We start from the raw sequence: 19,148 nt of genomic DNA, 5'->3' as shown, positions 1-19,148 counted from the left end.
AGTGAAGCGGTGCCTCCATCTTGTATTTTTGCTTAGCCTATTTCAGATTTAACTAGAATTTGATCTCCTTGATAGAGAATCCGTTGGAAAATTACCCAGCCAACCTCATTCTAGGACCTTGATAAATGGTATCTGCGTTATCTGTATGTAGCTTTAGAGTTGGATTCCAAACATCCACATTCAACTATGTTGAGTTTATTTGTACACCTAATTATTGTTTTTTTTTTTTCTTCCCAGCCTGCTAATGCTTGAAAATGTTGAATCCATTTTCCTCTGAGTGTATATTTGAGTATCAGCCTCTAGGAAAAAGTTCCTGTTAGGTACTCCACATAGATTCACTGAAACAATGAATGAATGAATGAATGAATGAATGAATGAATGAGGGAAGGATTAAGTGGAAGGATGCATGTGTCCCCAGGTGCATAAAAGGAGAAGCAAAGGGATAAGAGTGCACATGAATGTGCTCACCGTCTGCAGCCTATATGTCTGTGCAGAGGCAGTAAGCGTCAATAGCGGGAGAGATGGCTTGGCAGGTAAGAACAGTGGCTGTGCAAAGTAAGCGGGCTCAACATCAATGACCCAAGAGGGTCACCTAGGCTTTCCGAGGACCTGGGTCTCAACATTTATTCACAGTCTCTTTCATTTATTCACTCTTAAAAATTTCTAAGTGAGTACTTTCCCCCTTCCACCCAACACCCTTGGTCTTTTCCACTTCTAGTCACATTATAAACATGAGAACTTGAGTGGCGTTCCTTTATATTTCCAAAGGGCTTCTGAAGGCAGATGCTAAGCCAGTCGCTCCCATCTTGGGAATGATCTAAGACCAAACTGGAAACCCAGTTAGTCCACATTCTAGGAGGTGAGGTTGGCTGGCCACATGGCACATAGCAGCAGCAGGCATTTGTCAGGAGATTGAAGTGTGAGTTGGGAAAAACACAAAGGTGAATCGAACAACAAAAGCTAAGAAACTAGAAAAGCTGGGTAGGACAAACACAGGGATCCGCAGAAGAATCGACCACAAATAGAGATGACCCAGCTGAGTTCAAACGATTTATAAAAAGCTCCACAAAATCAAGACAACTATGCCTGGCCTTACTTTGTTAATTAAAATTTAAATAAAATAAAATAAATTAAATTAAAATAGGGACCGGAAAGATGGCTCAATGGTTAAAAGCACTGACTTCTCTTGCAGAAGACAAGGGTTCAAATCCCAGCACCCACATAGTAGCTGATAGCCATCTCTAATTCCTGTACCAAGGAATCTGATTTTCTATTTTGACCTCCATAGGGACCACACACATACATGGTAAAACAGGCATACATTCAGACAAAAACATTAATACAATAAAAATAAACGAAGATATAAATTTTAAAAAATAATTTAACCTTATTCTAGTTACTTATGTCTGAGACAGGGTCTTAACATATAGCCTTGGCTGGCATAGAACTCACTAAGAAGGCCAGGGTATCCTCAAACTCACAGTAATCCACTTGACTCTGCCTGCTGGGTGCTGAGATTGAAGGCATTCACTACAGTACCCAGCAATTAACACATTTTTAAAAGCTTTTAAATTTTAAATTGAATTCTTCCCCTTTATAAACCTGGATATAAAAATTATTTATTTTAATTGCTTGGTTAAGATGGCTTACCTGTGCCAACGAGTGTCAGAGAAACAATGGGTGAGTGTTGTGTTGGGAAGACCTCTTTGAGTGTAAGTACACATGGTGCTATCTAGAATTTCCCGGCGATCCTTGGAGACCTGCTACTCACCGTGGTCAAGGATGTACTTCACAATGTCCCCATTGCCGGTCTTAGCTGCGTAGTGAAGGAGAGAACAGTGCCCTGGTCCCTGAATTAGTAAGCTCCCTCCATTCTTATAGCTCTCCATGAGCTGAAAAAAAAGGGACACAGGGAAAGAATATCAGCAGCACCCAGAACAGGGACCAAGCTCCAAGGTCACATAAAAAAAAAGCCACTTAGTAAACCACAATGTTTTTAGCCTTGGAGGACACAGAGAAGAGCTAAATGGATGAAGTACCATCCCTCCATCACTCACATGGATGGCTAGCCCCATGTAACTCTGGAAAGGGTCCGTTTGCATCAAATAGCTCCAGCAAATATAAATGCTTGGCTTTCTACCCCCTCCCCCCCCCACCCCCACCCCCGTCTCCTGAGCCCCAGACTCTCAGAAGAAAACTAATATTTCCTGAGGTTTGCCCAGCATTTGTTGCAGCAGGAAGAACTTGGCTCTGAGCCTCTAGGCTCCTTTCCTGTGTCTTTTGTTGTTCTCTGATATGGCATGAACACAAATGCTTCATTCTCCTGTGCACAGCATTCATGCATATATATATATATATATATATATATATATATATATATATATATATATATATGTGTGTGTGTGTGTGTGTGTGTGTGTGTGTGTGCACACACGTTAATGCACATATACTCAAAGGGAGAGTTCCTGTTCCATCCTGATACTTTCTGAGAATCAGGCCATGCATACACAATATGGCTAGAGATTATCGTGAATTAAGGAGAACCAAAAAAATGATGTGAATGCCATTCTTTCTGTATGAGAACAGCCAGTAGGAAAGGCCAAGGATTCAGCCACCAGAGAGTAAAGTGGACATGTGAAGATACAGACAGAATTTGTGAAGTATGGAATATTACAAAATGCAAATGTGTCACCATTCTCCAAACTGTGGAATGCCAGCATAAGAGGAGCCTTGGTGAATGAAGTTCCTTGTAGATTATTTGAAGACAAATCTACCAACAGAGCAGGTCTCAAGAAAAACTAACACAAAAGCAACAATAGTATGACTCAGCCACCAGCTTCAGTGGCCTTTAAATTCCATAGGAAGAACAAAAGTGTTGATTGTAAAGAGAGACAATTTAAAGTTAACAGAGGGGTGCTAGGGGGAAAAGCAGAGTTCTGGAAAGAGCCAAGGGAAAGTAGCTAGAAATTCAACCAAGAAGAACAGCTGATCAGAGGAACTGGAAGCACAGGAGCTAAAGGAATCTATATTGCCACACTCTGAGGGAAAGACAGGAATGGGAGGAGGCATAGGAGAATCCTCTGTGTTCAGCTACAACATCATGTAGCAATACTGTTGCTTTGTAGGAAGATCCGATGAGAATGGCAATGTGGATGTAGCCGGACCGAGCAGGCATCAGCTTTTCTGAATGTGCCTTTTGGGAAGGTCACACTATGACTAAAAGTCAGCCCATCGATACATTATATGTTATGTAGCCTCACCATATGGGAGCTCCTGGAGTCTCTTCTACCGTCTTGTCCCACCCCCTCCCTCCCTCTCTATCCCATCTAACACCTTTTTATCTCTCTCATGCAGAGCCTGTTTAATATTAAATATGGAGTGTGCATTCTACACAATTAAAGGAAAAATGAGATGAAAGCTATATCTCTATATATCTATATGTAGATATATTAGATCTCCATTTATCATATATAGATAAATGATAGATAGATAGATAGATAGACACTGAAAAAGGAAGTTCTTCACTGATTGTATCTCATCTCATAGTATATAAAACATTATTCAAAAAGTTCCCTTCAAAAGTTCAAAAAGTTAGGGAATAATTATAATGTAGATTTTACCAAGATAACCAACTAGATACAGTACTGTCTAGCATTTTAAGCAATTCTTTGTAAAATATTCTTAAATGAATAGCAATACACTCCAGTATCTGTGGAGTTGTTTACCTAGAATAAAAGCACATGGAAAGAGCTTCACATTACAACTGAATTAGAAGTGTTCAAGGGCAGCAGTCATTCTTGCTTTCCACAGAATCCAAGGTAACTCCTTTCAGAGTTGTCTACTGCCACTGGCTAGCCCACTGAGTGGGAATGACCGTGAACTCCCAGGGGTCCTGTTTAGAGATGAGGATTCTCTTCTGGCTAACAGTGCCCTGGGACACTACAGTGGTACTCTACTGGCAGCATGGTCAGAATCTTATGACTGAGACTGTAATTGGCCAATACAGAGGCAATTTTCATTTTCTATACTTTCTGTTAGTGATGTACTGAAAGTGTAGAGCAAGCACTCTCTGGTTTATCAAAGAGATGTATTTTAAAATGGAAAGAAGGGAGGAGAAGGGAGAAGTGAGCAGAGAAGGGGAAAGAAGAGAAAAAGGAAAGGGGAAAAGTATAAAATGGAGAAAAGAGAAGAGAAAAAGTAATTCTCAGCTTCCTTTTATGGCCTTTGGGTTCTTGGCCTGTACTGTACTGTACTGTATGTTCATGATAGGAAATGTACATCCCCCATTCAGAGGCAGCCAGCATCATTGTACAGCACACCAGCATTGTTGGAGTTCGGTACATGAAAACGTGTAGGCAGTCATGACCCCTAACACAAATAACTGAAGAATAGTTAGATCTTTTAGAATATTTTACAGACTACATTATGGCAAATATTTTTATCAACTATATTGCTAGAAGAAGAAAACAGTTTAGTACTATATAGCAAAACTAAACCAGCTAGCATTTTAAGCACTTTCCTATGCAACATGAATAGTATTGGCAGTCTTATCTTATGGTCACATCCAGTCCTATGATAAACCAAGAAAGAAATAATACTATGATCCCATTTCATGGATAAAGAAATTAAAGTATCGAGAAAATGCACTAATGGTATAAAACATTCAAATAGAGAGAATGACAAAGGCCACATCTGAAATCAGGCGATCTAGCTTTAGTGTTAACATCTAATTCCTTGTGAACTAAATCCACCAGAAAATATAAGCACAAGCTGAAATACCCAAAATGGACTACACAGCCTTTTCCCAGTTGGCTGTGAATTCTGAAGCAGACTACTATACCAACAGGTGCAAGCTCTCGCTGGCACATGCACTTCTGGGTATTACCCAGGCATTTCTTATGTATGTATTCATCCCGTACACATCTAAAGAAGAAGCCCTCAAATCCTTCAAATATGAGTCTTAGGGAGCAGAATTCTAGGCACTCATGCATTGTATCCTGGGAAAATACAGTCTTTTTTTTTTTTTTTTTTTTTTTAGTAACCAAAGGCAAGTTCAGGGAATCTACCATACTCCTTTGCTGTTAGAAGCAGGGTGGTGAGTGCTCATTCTCACTACTCATTTCTCAAAAGCAGATCTTGCCTCCTTTTTCTCCATAGTAGTTTATAGACAGGATCATGAAAATTCAATGAGGTGTGATTTTGAATTAAGAGTCTTAAAGGACCCCCAACATGTTGGTAGCAGGGTAGCTTACCTTCATAAGGTCACCAGTGAGGACTGCCTGCAAAATTGCTGAGAAAGACAAAAGAGAGACGTCTCGTTAGTAGAAGACCCTCTCACTGAGAAGCTACACATGAATGGCTCCATGATCTGAAGTAACTTCTACTGGGACAAAGCCATTGTCAAACACAAGAAATTCCCTTCTTCAAGCCCTTCCTTACACAAGCACTGGCCGTACACATGATTCTAACACTTTCTCAAGCCCCCTCTCATCCTGGTACTGCAAAGATAATGCGAAATCTGGAGTCACGCTAGATTAAAATCTTAGCTCCCACTTTAAGAGGTGTGGAACACTGGAGAAACCATTTAACCCCATGAGCCTCAGTTGCCACAATTGCAAAAGAGGAAGTCTAGACCCTGAGGACGAGCTGAAAGGGTTAACACTATGGTTTCTCCTTTCTTTCCTGTACTATGTTCCCCAGAGACTGAGATATCTCTGGCCATTTTGATTGTGAATATTGTAGTGGGAAATACTCACTGCCACAGATATTAAGAGGACTGAGAAAGAAGAGGAAGCCGGTACTTCAGTTGTATTCTGTGGAGGATAATCACATGCCTGGCCTTAAATTAATAAGTGCCCGTGATGGAAATATGACTAAGAGTCTCGTGTAACCTAAGTTACTTATAAGAGAAAATTAAAGTTTCTAATGGCTTATGCATGTAGTATATAGAAAATAAATTTTAAAAAAATGTTAAATGACGGAAGCAATCTAAAGACAATCATGGTTCCTAAAGGGAGAGCTACCTGCGGTGTGGTAGAAGTGGTGCCTTTAGAAAAGGAGCTATGCCAATTTGGAAACTATTCAGACAATGGACTCAGCCTTTCAAATCACAACTCTTAGAGAAAAAAAATGTTTAAGTTTTATTTTGCAAAGGACTATTTTGTTCTTATTTGAGTAATGCCCCAACTTGATTAAATTAAAGTCTAGGAACACAGATCAAAAACAGGAGGAGTACAGAGCTGGAACTGCAGCTCCTCTGTGAAAGTGCAGGCTTGAGGAATGGAGTCTGATCAGCAAGACCCACAAAAGTCAGACATGGCGGCATGAGCATGAGGTTCTAGTACAGGGAGGGGATACAAGCAGATTCCTGGATCTTATCCTGCAAGCCTACTCTACCCTGGAAGCCCCAGGACCCAGTGAAGTATCCTGTCTCAAAAACTAGGTGCATGGCTCCTAAAGAACCAAATTTAAGGTTGACCTCCGGACACCTTAAACACACACACACACACACACACACACACACACACACACACACACACACACACAGAGAGAGAGAGAGAGAGAGAGAGAGAGAGAGAGAGAGAGAGAGAGAGAGAGAGAGAGATCCTAGTTGCCACTTGACTCTCAAGGCTTCCCATTGCACATTTGAGAGTTCTGATATAGAGTCCAGTATAGAGTCAGTGTTGCTGGGCTGAGCACCATCTATTAACCAGAAACCTTGAACACCTGCAGAGAAGAGTATGGCTGCTTGAACATGGGAGGAAGGAGGAGGCAAAAGAAGGAGGGGAAACTGTGTAGAACAGAAAAGGGAGGGGGGGAACGTTCCCTTCTCTAAGACGCTATAAGCAATGTGCACTTGGTTTTGATGCATCTGTAACGAACCCAGTCTCCCTCTGCAAAACACAGAGGCTATCAGATCATAGAGCCAAATGAAAAAAGCAGAAGGACAAGTCAGTGAGCTGCAAAGCCAAGCGAAAGGACGTGGCTATGGAAATGGATTACTAGGGAGGAAGATGAGAAAGATGGAGGTGACAGAAATGCATCATAGCATGCAGAGCATTTTTTAAAAAACGATTTTATTAAAAATAAATAAGAAGTGGAGAAATATGTGCGCTATAGTAAAGGAATTAATATGTCCAAAGAACCGATGAAAACCCTGGGTGTCCCTCACTGTTTAATAAATAAGGATCATGACACTGGGAGTGAAGTGGCCCTTGACACCCAGGGCTTATCATGGTCTGCCAGCACCATAAACCTAAGTCTAGGGCTCTGTTCACTACTGCACTGAACTCGATGTGGAAAGAGCCCTACGAGGCACCATGACATCCACAGAAGGTAAAGGAGATACTGGGGGCTAAGTCTGTGGTGCTGTGGAAAGGGTGATGGATCGGGGCATAATTCTGTGAGATTTGTTGGACATGAATATTTTAAGCTATTTTTTTCTCCTCCTTGGCAAAGAATGTTCTCAGCTGTAATGCTCATCTCAGGGTTGAAGTTTTTAAAAGGCTTTGTAAATAGAAGGGAGAGTTTTCAGCACTCCTAAGCCTGCACACATGCACACACACACACACACACACACACACTGATCATTCAAAAGGCAATGTCTGCCCAGGGTAATCTTTGCCTTCCCTTGACAACTTCCCTTGTCAAGGGGAGCTGAACATGTGCGGCTCTGCTAAAACAACATATTCAGATGTGAAGGACAGATCAAGGAGCCATGAGGAGGTATTTTCCTTCAGGACAGAAACTCTTTAACAGATCACAGAGAAGTGGGGATGGGAAAAACAGTTAGCAATTTCAGTTTGGAGGAACAAATAGGTTTGGATTGTCACACTATAGAATGTTCCCTTGGCTGCACGGACCATCTTGACAAGAAATAAGGCAGATGAAACTGCAAGAACGAACTGTTCACACAGAGTCTTGTAGAACACACTCAGAAGATCAAACAGCAGCATGGCTTATGTTTTCAAGACCATATGGAATTTGTTCAGTATGGAACAAATGAAAGTGCTCATAAAAAGTGGGAGGATGTGGAGAAATCTGCAAGGAGATGAGGTCATTATTTAAAACATTTATGAAAAAATCAAACTTGGCACATGCACACAATGAATCAAGGAAACAAAAACAAACAAACAAAAAACAAACAAACAAAACCCAGGGCACAGCCCATGAAGGTTTTGTGGAGGATGCGGCTTTTTTGTTTTAATTTATTTTTTTTTAATTAGGTATTTTCTTCATTTACATTTCAAATGATATCCCAAAAGTCCCCCAGACCCTCCCCCCCACCTCCCCTACCCACCCACTCCCACTTCTTGGCCCTGGCGTTCCCCTTACTGAGGCATATAAAGTTTGCAAGACCAAGGGGCCTTTCTTCCCAATGATGGCCGGCTAGGCCATCTTCTGATACATATGCAGCTAGAGACACGAGCTCTGGGGGTACTGGTTAGTTCATATTGTTGTTCCACCTATAGGGTTGCAGACCCCTTTAGCTCCTTGGGTACTTTCTCTAGCTCCTCCATTGGGGGCCATGTATTCCATCCAATAGCTGACTGTGAGCATCCACTTCTGTGTTTGCCAGGCACTGGCATAGCCTCACACGAGACAGCTATATCAGGGTCCTTTCAGCAAAATCTTGCTTGTGTATGCTATGGTGTCAGCGTTTGGATGCTGATTATGGGATGGATCCCCAGGTATGGCAGTCTCTAGATGGTCCATCCTTTTGTCTCAGCTCCAAACTTTGTCTCTGTAACTCCTTCCATGGGTGTTTTGTTCCCAATTCTAAGAAGGGGCAAAGTGTCCACACTTTGGTCTTTGTTCTTCTTGAGTGAGCTCCATGTGTTATGCAAATTGTATCTTGTATCTTGGGTATTCTAAGTTTCTGGGCTAATCCAATAACAAAAGAACTCATATGATATGTACCCACTGATAAGAGGATGGGGCATTTAAACCAACCTATGCCTACTAAGTACAATTAACCGGCAAGGAAGGTTTGGGAAGGTCTTGTAACATGAGGGAAGAATCTGAATGAAAGCATGGAACTTGGAAACAGTGCTTGAGAGAAGCTACAAAGAGCTCTGTGTGGAGGATAGCCAAACATCACTGTACTGTGGCTTCACAGCCCAGTGAAGCAAGTGTCTGTAAGTCAAGGTTAGATTCCTGTATTGTTTCTTATGGGGGTAAAGAGCACCTGGAGAGTTAAAATCAGATCAGAGGAGAACCTGAATGTCCTTCAGCAGACCCGCCTGCTTCTTCCCTTCTGAAATGAGTTATGAATTGCTATTAGATCCTTTGCCACACATCCTCCAGGTAGAATCCCTTTCAAGTTCTACAACTTCTACCCTACATCACTCCTGAGTGATGCTATTTGTTTCTGCGAGTTTCCTGCAGCTCCTCAGTTTGATATCCCCATAAATACATAGAAGATTGTATAACAGAATTATAACCACAAATAATTCTCATTGTGTTGGATACAGAAAGCATGGATATTTATTTTTAAGCCAAGTAACACACCCAAGGGTAGCTATTATGCAAACATTATTAGAAACAAGGCTCCCTTCTCTCTCCTGATTAATGTCCTTCCTTATGAACACTGTTGCTTAAGATCTTTTCTGCATAAAGACAGCCCAAGACCATTAATATTCAAGTCTAGGTAATAACCTTGTGGAAGATCAAGTTTAAAAACAAAATAATGAGCTGCTATGATTACAGCATTATTCCTTATTTCTTGAACTCCATTTTCTTTTTGGTTTTCACAAAGATCCCTCATAATAAAATGAATGCCTCAAATTTCCAGAGGCAAAGGTGGCTTCAATTTTTAATACATCACAAAGGCTACTGAGTAGATGATTAAGTTTCCTGGAAAGATAAATTATATAAACATAGTGAGATAGTAAAGCAGTGGAAAACATTTTTATGTGTGATAAGTTGAATCTGCTACTTTTGGTCAAAGTATTTTACCAAAGCAAGAGAAGGAAGCTACAACAGAAATAAACTTAGGATCAGAGAATCTAGTTTATAGAATACAGTGGCTTACTCTTGTTTTCAACCTGGACATGGAGAAAAACATCTTAGAAAAAGGACAATTATAACCCAAGAATTTGGTGTATGGTTACTTCCAAAAGAAAAATTTAAGTTGTGAATCCTGTTATGCCAACAAGAATAGGAAGAAAAAGTATAAACAATGCAGCAAAGACACATATGTAATATCCTTGTAATTCTTTTATAGTTTTACTTTTACTTGTGTGTGTGTGTGTGTTGATATGTGCACATGAGCACGGTGCATAGTCCAGAAGAGAATATTAGGTGCCCCATAACTGGAGTTACAAGTGGCTATGAAACACCCAACCTAGGTGCTGGGAACAAAACCTGGTTCTTTTGGAAAAACAGCAAATATTCTGAACTTCTGAGCCATCTCCCAACTTGTGATGCAGTTCTTAATAAACCAGACAAAAGGACTTTATATAATACATGAAACAAGAGCAAAACCCTCCACGCATGAAGACTTTTAAAAAACTAATATGTAATGTCTGACTGTTCAGTTTTCAGTGTCACATACAGTCACCTAGCTCATTCCCATTTCCTCATGGTAACAACTGCTCAGATGCTTAAAAGGGTTGTAGAAAAAAACCGAAAGGAAAAAGTGTGAACAAAGAATGATGTGTGGAAATCTCAAAGAAAAGTTGGCTGACTGACCGAGTCATAATCACGGATTTGGATAGTTCTACTTTTGAAGCTAACACTTTCCTGTTTAGAGCAAGGATCCCGACTTGCTAGTCAGGAGACACTTTCTACATCCCCTACCTGACTTTGTAACCTAACTCTGACTTCACAGATGTAAAACAAACTGCTTAGGACAGGAACTGACATCCCTCACGCCACACGGCTGTGAGCAAAAGATCAAAGGTGCAGATGAGTTTCCGCTTCGGTTATTTTCTGCCCTCCTCTCTCCTAAGGTCAAGTGCTTTTCACCATAATGATCTGGTTGGTTTCTTCTACTTAGACTGTGATGCCACCAAACTAAAACAAAAGACATGTTAAACAGTAAAGATAATATGGAGTTTTAAGCTCAGTGTCTATTTCTATAAAGGGAAACACTACATGATGAACAGACCCAACATAAAGGTTAGGCTCAGGGCTTGTTCAGTCTAGTAAGGTACATTTTCAGGCTTTCCCTGTTTTTAGTCGGCACCAGGAGTCTACATCTCTAGAGAGATTTCTCCACAGAGCTTTTCCTGTATTGAGAAACACTCTGTCCAGTTTTTCTGTTTGCGAGCAGCCAGCCATGATGCATGAGCAACAAACTGTGAAAGCTTAGCTTGCAGAGATGGGATTTAGTATAATCATCAAACATGGCAAAGGTAATCTAATACACGCTTAATGGTATGGACAGCCACTGTGAATTATGCTAATTAGGCATCAATGGGAAGCAGCTCAGGAAAGTGATTGCAATTAATATTATTTTACATAGGCAGACTGAACAAATCCAAGATGGGGTGAGGAAAAGGAGAAATCAGATATTTCTAAAGACTTCTGCATTTAACCTGCTCCTAAAGGGAATATCTGTCAATCAGAGCAGGATATGAGGCAAGTTATTTTTATAAGAAAAGCTAACGTACAGGGGTTGCATTGAAAAAAGCTGATCTTTTGAAACAGATTCCTGTTTTTTCTTACAATAAGACACAGGTCTGTATCACTTATTGTTTCACAGCAAAGTGAATTCCCACCATTATGGCTGAAGACACAATTCTGCATTTGGCTAAAACCTTATGCTTTGGACAGAGAGGTTTCTGAATAAGTTTGTCTCTGCTCCACTGGATGCTGAGCTGCCCCGCATCAGCATCACCACACACATTGCTATGAGCTGGGAACTGGCTTCATTAGAACCTCAGTCCACCTTCCTTAGCTTTACATGGGCTGTTGAGTTTCCTTGGAAAATGGTAGCCCTTGGAAGCATGCTTTCCAAACATAGAGAGTCATGAACCATTCTCACTGAAATTCTGCTATACCCATATTCAAGAGAAGGGTGATACAAACTTCAGATCTCACCAGGAAGAGTCAAAAACCACACTGCAAGATGGGTGTGTAGGATATGTAGGAAGAGAAATACTGCAATACTATTTCTCAAAAGTAAATCTGTCAATTCTGAATGCCTTTATTTACCCTCTCCAAAAGGTATTCTTTCAAGTATGCATTTCTCACTCTATTACATTTTATTTCCATGAAGATACGCATGATAAAATACATGACATAAGATGTGTAATATGTTCCTACAAGTGACATGGGCAATAAAGGCTGTTGGTCAGAGTCATTTCTCAATACTAACGAAAAGTCGAAATCAGCACGCCAACTCAAAGCACATCCAATTCCAGTCTGTGAGGTAAAGCTTAGGTTTGCCAGGCTATCTTAGCATCACCATCTCTGGTACACTCATCCTGCAGTGCGAGTAAGGCCAGGGAACTTGTGTCTTCCCTCCCTGGATATGGATAAACCAGGACTTCAGCTAGAGGAATGGTTCATGACCCCCACATGAAGATGATTATCTTTGCCTGGGCTCCCAGCCATGGTGGTGTTTAGAACCAGCCACCATTTCCCCAAGGAATCTGGAACAGTCCATGGGAAGGCAAGTGAAAGTATAGATGGGTTCCAATAAATCCAGCTCCAAGTCACAGCCATGTGTGTGGTCACAATGATAGTGGGCCATTGAACATCTAGTAGAGCAGAGACAAACTTGCTCTTTAAAACCCCTCTTTACAAAGCACATTTCTTTTTTTGCCAAATGAACAATTTAACCATAATGATCTGAGTTCACCTTGTTGTGCAATAGTTGGTGATACAGACTTGTGCATTATTGTACAAAGCAAACAAGCAAACACACACACACAAACAAAAGCAAGAATAAAACATGAATCTGTTTCAAAAAATCCGCTTTTTTTCAATGCAACCCCGGTACTTTAGCTTTTCTTATAAAAATAACTTGCCTCATATCCTGCTTTGATTGACAGACATTCCCTTTAGGAGCAGGCTAAATGCAGAAGTCTTTAGAAATATCTGATTTCTCCTTTTCCTCACCCCATCTTGGATTTGTTCAGTCTGCCTATGTAAAATAATATTAATTGCAATCACTTTCCTGAGCTGCTTCCCATTTATGCCTAATTAGCATAATTCACAGTGGCTGTCCATACCATTAAGCGTGTGTTAGATTATCTTTGCTGTGTTTGATGATTATACTAAATCCCATCTCTGCAAACTAAGCTTTCACAGTTTGTTGCTCATGTATCCTGGCTGGCTGCTCGCAAACAGAAAAACTGGACAGAGTGTTTGTAATCAAGTAAATATAGGGAAATCTATGTGAAGAAATCTCTCTGGAGAAGTGGATTTGTAGAAGATGATGGGACAAACTTCTTATTGTCTAAGCATGATGTCAGGCTTATTGATCCATGGGACAGTGCGAAGTGTACTTGTGATAATATTGGGTCAAGTGTGAGCACAGCATTTGTCTTGAATTTGTCAATCATTCAGTGTTTTCATTGACACAAAAGGAATTGAGCCTTTAACCTACACATTAACTTCTCTTAATTTTGTTTTCTAACTTTAAGACAGAGTAAATTATTCTTGTACTTGTTTGTTGAATTAAAAATACAGTTCAATATATTGACTGGCCCCCTAGTGTCCTTTTTTTGCACATTTTTATTAGATATTTTCTTTATATACATTTCAAATTTTAAATGCTATCCTGAAAGTTCCCTATACCCTTCCCCCGCCCTGCTCCCCTACCCACCCACTCCTACTTCTTGGCCCTGGCGTTCCCTTGTACTGGGGTGTATCCCCAGATGTGAGGCAGGACTTCTCTGCTTTTCTTACTTCTTCCTCCAGCACAATTTCCTTTCATTATAGTATAGTCCAGTGATTCTCAAGCTTTCTAATGCTGTGACCTTTTAATATAGTTTTGGTGACCCCTAACCATAAAGTTATTTTTGTTGCTATTTAATAACTGTAATTTCTTACCATTCTGAATCATAATGTAAATATCTATGTTTTCTGATGGGCTTAGGTGACCCCTATGAAAAAGTTGTTCAACTCCAAGGGGTCACTACCCATAGGTTGAGAACCTCTGGTTTGATCCTTGTGGTACCTTACCAGTGTGTCTTGTAGAAATACTGTCTGAAAGATGTAGAGCACACACTTAGGGTTACTCAACGTCACCATCACTATATGGACTAAACAGTAGCAGCAGCATCTAATACTTCAGGGGTCTTATATCCAAACCTGTGCCATCTTTACTGCAGAGTGCATAGCTATATATGGGAGACATACACAGGCTTCATTTCCCACTAATGATAGAGTTAATCCTCAAATTCAATTAGCTCCTGATAATTGCATGCCGGGATGTATATGGGTTCTTTCCATCTGCTGTAAGAATCCTTCTGAAGCTCCTAGTAGAATGGAAGAAGTTTCAGCCATCTCATGTACCCTCCAGCAGCAAACCTCCACCTTACTGTCAGGGGAGCAGAATGCGCCTTATTCAGCAGTCCATTCCCTCCTTTTATTCACCACTAGAACTGGCTGTAAACAGTGAAGCAACCAGATGTTTCCCAGCAGCATCTCATTTGGTTTTTGTTGTTGTTGGGAAAGTGTTGTTTTGTGTGCTTAAATTCCAGCACTGCAGTTAAATCAAAGGTGTGCAGAATGCACTTTTATATCCCCTTAGTTTGATGATTTCCCTTTCTCTGAAAACCTCATGGTGTGAGAGATTAGTAATGTACTGAGTGTATATGTGATTGCCCTTATAGCCAGTGGTCCACCTGCTTAACACTTCTCTTAGTTATTAACTAGAGACTTTGGAAGATGTTGTAGGGAGGAAAAGTAAGGCCTACTGGGACTGGCAATTTAATTCAGTGTTAGTGTGAATGCGTAACATGGTCAAAGCCCTGGGTTTGATCCCTAGTACCACTAAGGAAAAGAAAAGAAGGGAGGGAAGGAGGGAGGAAGGGAGGGAGAGAGGGAGGGATGGAGGGAGAGAGAGAGGGAGCCTCGTCCACTGGCATCAGTTTTACCCGCAAGTCAATTTCTGAGTCACAGAGATGTTTCACATCCCTTGGAAATATAATTGTGCTTATATGGTGCATCTAAAGGTTTCAAGTCTAGAGAAATCAATATTAGGAGTCAAACAGGATGCCATGCCGTTACGATGCATGTTGCTTTGTTAGAACACAGGTAGTAAGGATCCACATTAACTCCCAGGTCATAGGTTAAATCATTTGCTTTGAGCACTGAATTCAGAAAACCAACCCTAGGTGAAGGGAGCACAAACCCTTCACTGCTCAGAGTGTGTTGGCTTCAGTCAGCTGTGTAAAATATGTCACAGGAATCACTAGAGGGATCAGCAGGACTCGTGAAAAGACCCTCTGTCCGACCTCTACAGCTCAAGTAGCATTGAACACTCTTTCTGGTGCTAAATTAATGGCATCATGCCCGGGTGTGGTAGTCACTACATTCTTTTGTACTCTGCCACCATCTGATATCATGCCCAACTATTTCTCAACCTGAAGAGAACACTCACCCATGCATGGCATTGATATCACAGAGTCCCGTTAACTATTCTTCTCAGTAAATATTAAGCATGTAGAGACACAGAGATGGTTTTCTTTTCTTTTCTTCTTTTCCTTCCTTTTTTTTTGGATTTGTAAAGGACTTAATCTGATTATAATACCTTACTAAACTAATGAACCCCAAGACATTACAGTAGACAATAACACTCTTTTTTCTTTCTTAACATTGAATGAAGTAATGCAAATTAAGATGCTTAGCATATTGCAAACTGATTTGAATAAGATATGGAAAAGGAATGTCAGTATTCTCTGAGGTTCTTGTATACCCCCATAATGTTGAAGGAATGTAATTTAAACTGACTCACTTTGTTTACTTTCTATTCTCAGTCATTCCGATGAGAAAGACATAATCCTGAGAGTGTGAGGAAATCCCTGCTCAGCCTCACCAAGGAGAGGAAGGTGGTCCATTGCAAGGGAGGCTGTGCTGACCCAGGGCTCCTCTTAATGTTTACAGAGTCTGTAAGTAGAACTGGGACTTTGGCTTCATCCCTTCTCTCAGGCTGGCGTTTCTTCTGTGACTGGCCTCCTTGAGTTTATTTGATCTACTTTAATAGTGCCCTTCAGGACCTCTAAAAGGAATTCAAGTTGAGAGACTGTACACACAGTGCATTTGGAACTAACTGCTGATGGAGCCTGAAAAGGATGGACGGTTATTGGCTTTGGCTGTGCAGCAGCACTGCAGGGGAAATGGGGTTTAGGGCCAGGATTCAAGGAAGAGTGTGTTCTAGAGTTCTGGAAGATTATAGGTTTATGGGTCAAATGGCTATCAGGCTGTACACTAAGCACCTTATCAGTTCCTAACACAACTGGATGCTCTCTCTAAAATGAGGCATTTTTAATAATAATAAAAAATAGCACTAGCTAAAACCTTCCTTACTGGAACAGAGGTGAAACCAAGAGGAGAAAAATCAGCAAAAGCTACTTTCAGAAACAGATGTTAGCTGAATATGTACGAGAAAATGCAGATTTTGAAAAACAGTAGTGTAATGACAAAGGAGGCTATGTGTGCTGGCAACTGCTGTAATTTTTGTTTATTTAAAAATATTTTTATTTTGTTTATTTATAGATTTTATTTTATTTATTTACAAAAAAATAAAATATTTTTTTTTATTTAACCCCTCACATAAGCACATGACACATAATCATCAGAAGAACAAAAAGATTTAGGATATCTAATTTGAAAAAAGTAAAAATAAAATAATAATCGTTAACTCTTATCACCTCATACTGAGTGGACTAAGCAACAATATGCCTAAGAAGCAAGAGCAGCAAGACAAACAGTGAGCTCTGAGCATGCTCAGCAGACATATATCAGCTAGACTTGACTGGGGCAGGAAACTGTCAGTGACACTCATGAAGGACTGGGTTTTATGGCCTACTTGTCATTAGGTGAAATAAAAACTGGACCTTCATTCTTCACAGGAATTCAAAGATCCTTCAGAAAGGAAAGTTAACCCCTGAATTCCCACACACCCAAGTGTGTCCAGAGACCATTACATAGACAGGCATGTAAAATGGAGTCGCATGGGGGACTAAGAAGTTATTCAGAAGGGAAAAGTTTTCTCTAACAAAAAAAAAAGATGGGAGAAGATCAGCTAGCCAAGAGGCTTGGGGGGAAGAGGTGATATACCATCAGCTGATAAAGTGGGGTGCTCGAAACAGGGCTGCAGAGCGAGGAAAACAGCATCCAAGAGATGCAGAGAGAACAGTTAACTAAACCCAGCAAGATGCCAGAGCCCAGGGTCACTTCTCCCTCCCATCAACACCATGTGAAGCGCCCAGGACCTTCATTTTCATACTAGAATCTTGGTCAAGGCTACCACCTTTCTGAAAGTTAAAAAAAAATACAACATAGGTTTAAAAATATGTGTCTGAGAGGAGCCTGGTTAATCAGAATGCCAAGGAAGAGTAGCATTGTGGGAGGCCCAGCCTTTCTGAGGCTGTGGTGTGAGTAAAGGAAGCTATGGTGATTGGAGAGACACTGGAAACAGCAGGAGCAGCCACAGAGAGGCTGATGGTTTAAGGTCCTTTGTGTACTCTGGTACAACAATGGCCAAAACAGGCCTTTGTTGCTAGGGTGAGAGGTAACAGAAATGCCTGTCACCTGGTGAGAACTGAGCAGACTCTATTTGATTATGGAGTCTCCTTTTAAAAACGAACAGGTTTTGGTTGGTCAAGAGAAGCCCTGAGTATTGTCAACCTTCAGGAGGAAGTGTCCAGTATGGAGTCTCCCTAGAGCTGGCACACTGACAAAGCTGGTTTGCCTCTGCATGTGGACGTGTTGCTGTGGCATCGTGCCTTGCCATCATCGGCACGAGTATTAGCCTGGCACTTGTATGCAGAAATCCACAGGCGTGGCTTTGAGGTCACCACACAGGTGTTTGCACAACACTTCTTCAAAAGTGTAGGCATTTTCTCCCCTCACCATGCTACATCACTGATATTTTTAGAGGCAAACAAATACACAGAGCCAAAGAGAGCTTTCAAGGCAGCCAACACAGCCTGATCCATGGGGGACTCAAGAACAAAGATGAATGACTTGATAAGTCGGTTGAGGGCTCTTCTCTCTCCAGACCATGTTATTCGTCCTGGCCAGGCTTGCCCACAAATCTCAAGGGCCTAACTTACAATGACAGAAGTCATCCTCTGCCTATTGGGCTGTCACCTCGGGTAAAATCTCTACTCCTGGGAAATATGTAAAATAATAGGTTTTACTAATTAATGCTGAAAGTCCATGTAAATAGGACATAGAAGCTATACTTACTGGAGTGAATTCCAATTTGGCTATTGAACATTGATGTTCTTTCTTGAACTTTTCTATTTCTTTCTTTTGATATGTGCAAGCCTTTTATTTGTTAGTCCTAGATTTAGAAGCTTCACCTTTCTTACCTAAACCAAGTCTCACTAAGCCTATCAGATACATGTATGGTTATTATCTTCTCAGTGTCAAAGACAGCATCGCTCAGCAACACGATCGAGGTCACGTAACTAATTTGAATAAAGCCAAGGTATATATCCAGGATTGGAGAGGCTTATTAGAAAACCTGCCTCTCTAGCAAGTTAATATTCTACAAAACCCTTTGGCTGGTTGTAGAAACTGTGAAATAGCACCATAATATCATTAAGTGACAATATCAGATCTTCCTAAACAGAAACTTTCATGACTGGTTCAAGAAGATTCCATAAACCAGTGTTCTGCCTCTCATATGGGGAAATGTGGAGAATCACATTGCCTGTGGGAGGTAAAGAAGAGACACAACAATGAACTGCTATTACTTCATACAAGGAGTTTATGCAGTGGTACTGCCTGGTCAGTGGGTGCTTCAGGATAATAAGAAAAGAATATCCTAAAATACAGAGCATCCAAACCTACCCAGAGGACTTACATGGACATTGTGGAAAACCATTCAAGAAACATTTAGTTGATATTATGATTTTGTATCTGGCCTGGACAGATGAATCTACATCTAAGCAAAACAGTTCAAGCCTAAATAGTTACAGCAGTTTACATAGGCAAGCAAAAATATAGACTGATTTAAA

General features: G+C 40.7%; 1 protein-coding gene across 7 annotated transcripts in view; it reads right to left on the bottom strand.

Moving 5' to 3' along the window:
- Window positions 1-19,148, bottom strand: part of Dgki (diacylglycerol kinase iota) — a 449,800-nt gene that overhangs the window by 21,264 nt on the left and 409,388 nt on the right. For all 7 annotated transcript variants that reach the window (XM_029478766.2, XM_085840737.1, XM_029478767.2 and 4 more), the window contains 2 exons: window positions 5,253-5,290; window positions 1,772-1,892 (listed from right to left, as the gene is read on the bottom strand). In XM_029478766.2, coding sequence (XP_029334626.2) covers window positions 1,772-1,892; window positions 5,253-5,290 — 159 coding nt within the window. The remainder of the gene's footprint in view (window positions 1-1,771; window positions 1,893-5,252; window positions 5,291-19,148) is intronic.

This window comes from Mus caroli, unplaced genomic scaffold (genome assembly GCF_978045245.1).
Source record: "Mus caroli unplaced genomic scaffold, Mus_caroli_1 scaffold_7, whole genome shotgun sequence".
Lineage (NCBI taxonomy): Eukaryota > Metazoa > Chordata > Mammalia > Rodentia > Muridae > Mus > Mus caroli.
The sequence above is the reverse complement of the archived record's forward strand: the minus strand, read 5'-3'. Positions and strand labels throughout refer to the sequence as shown.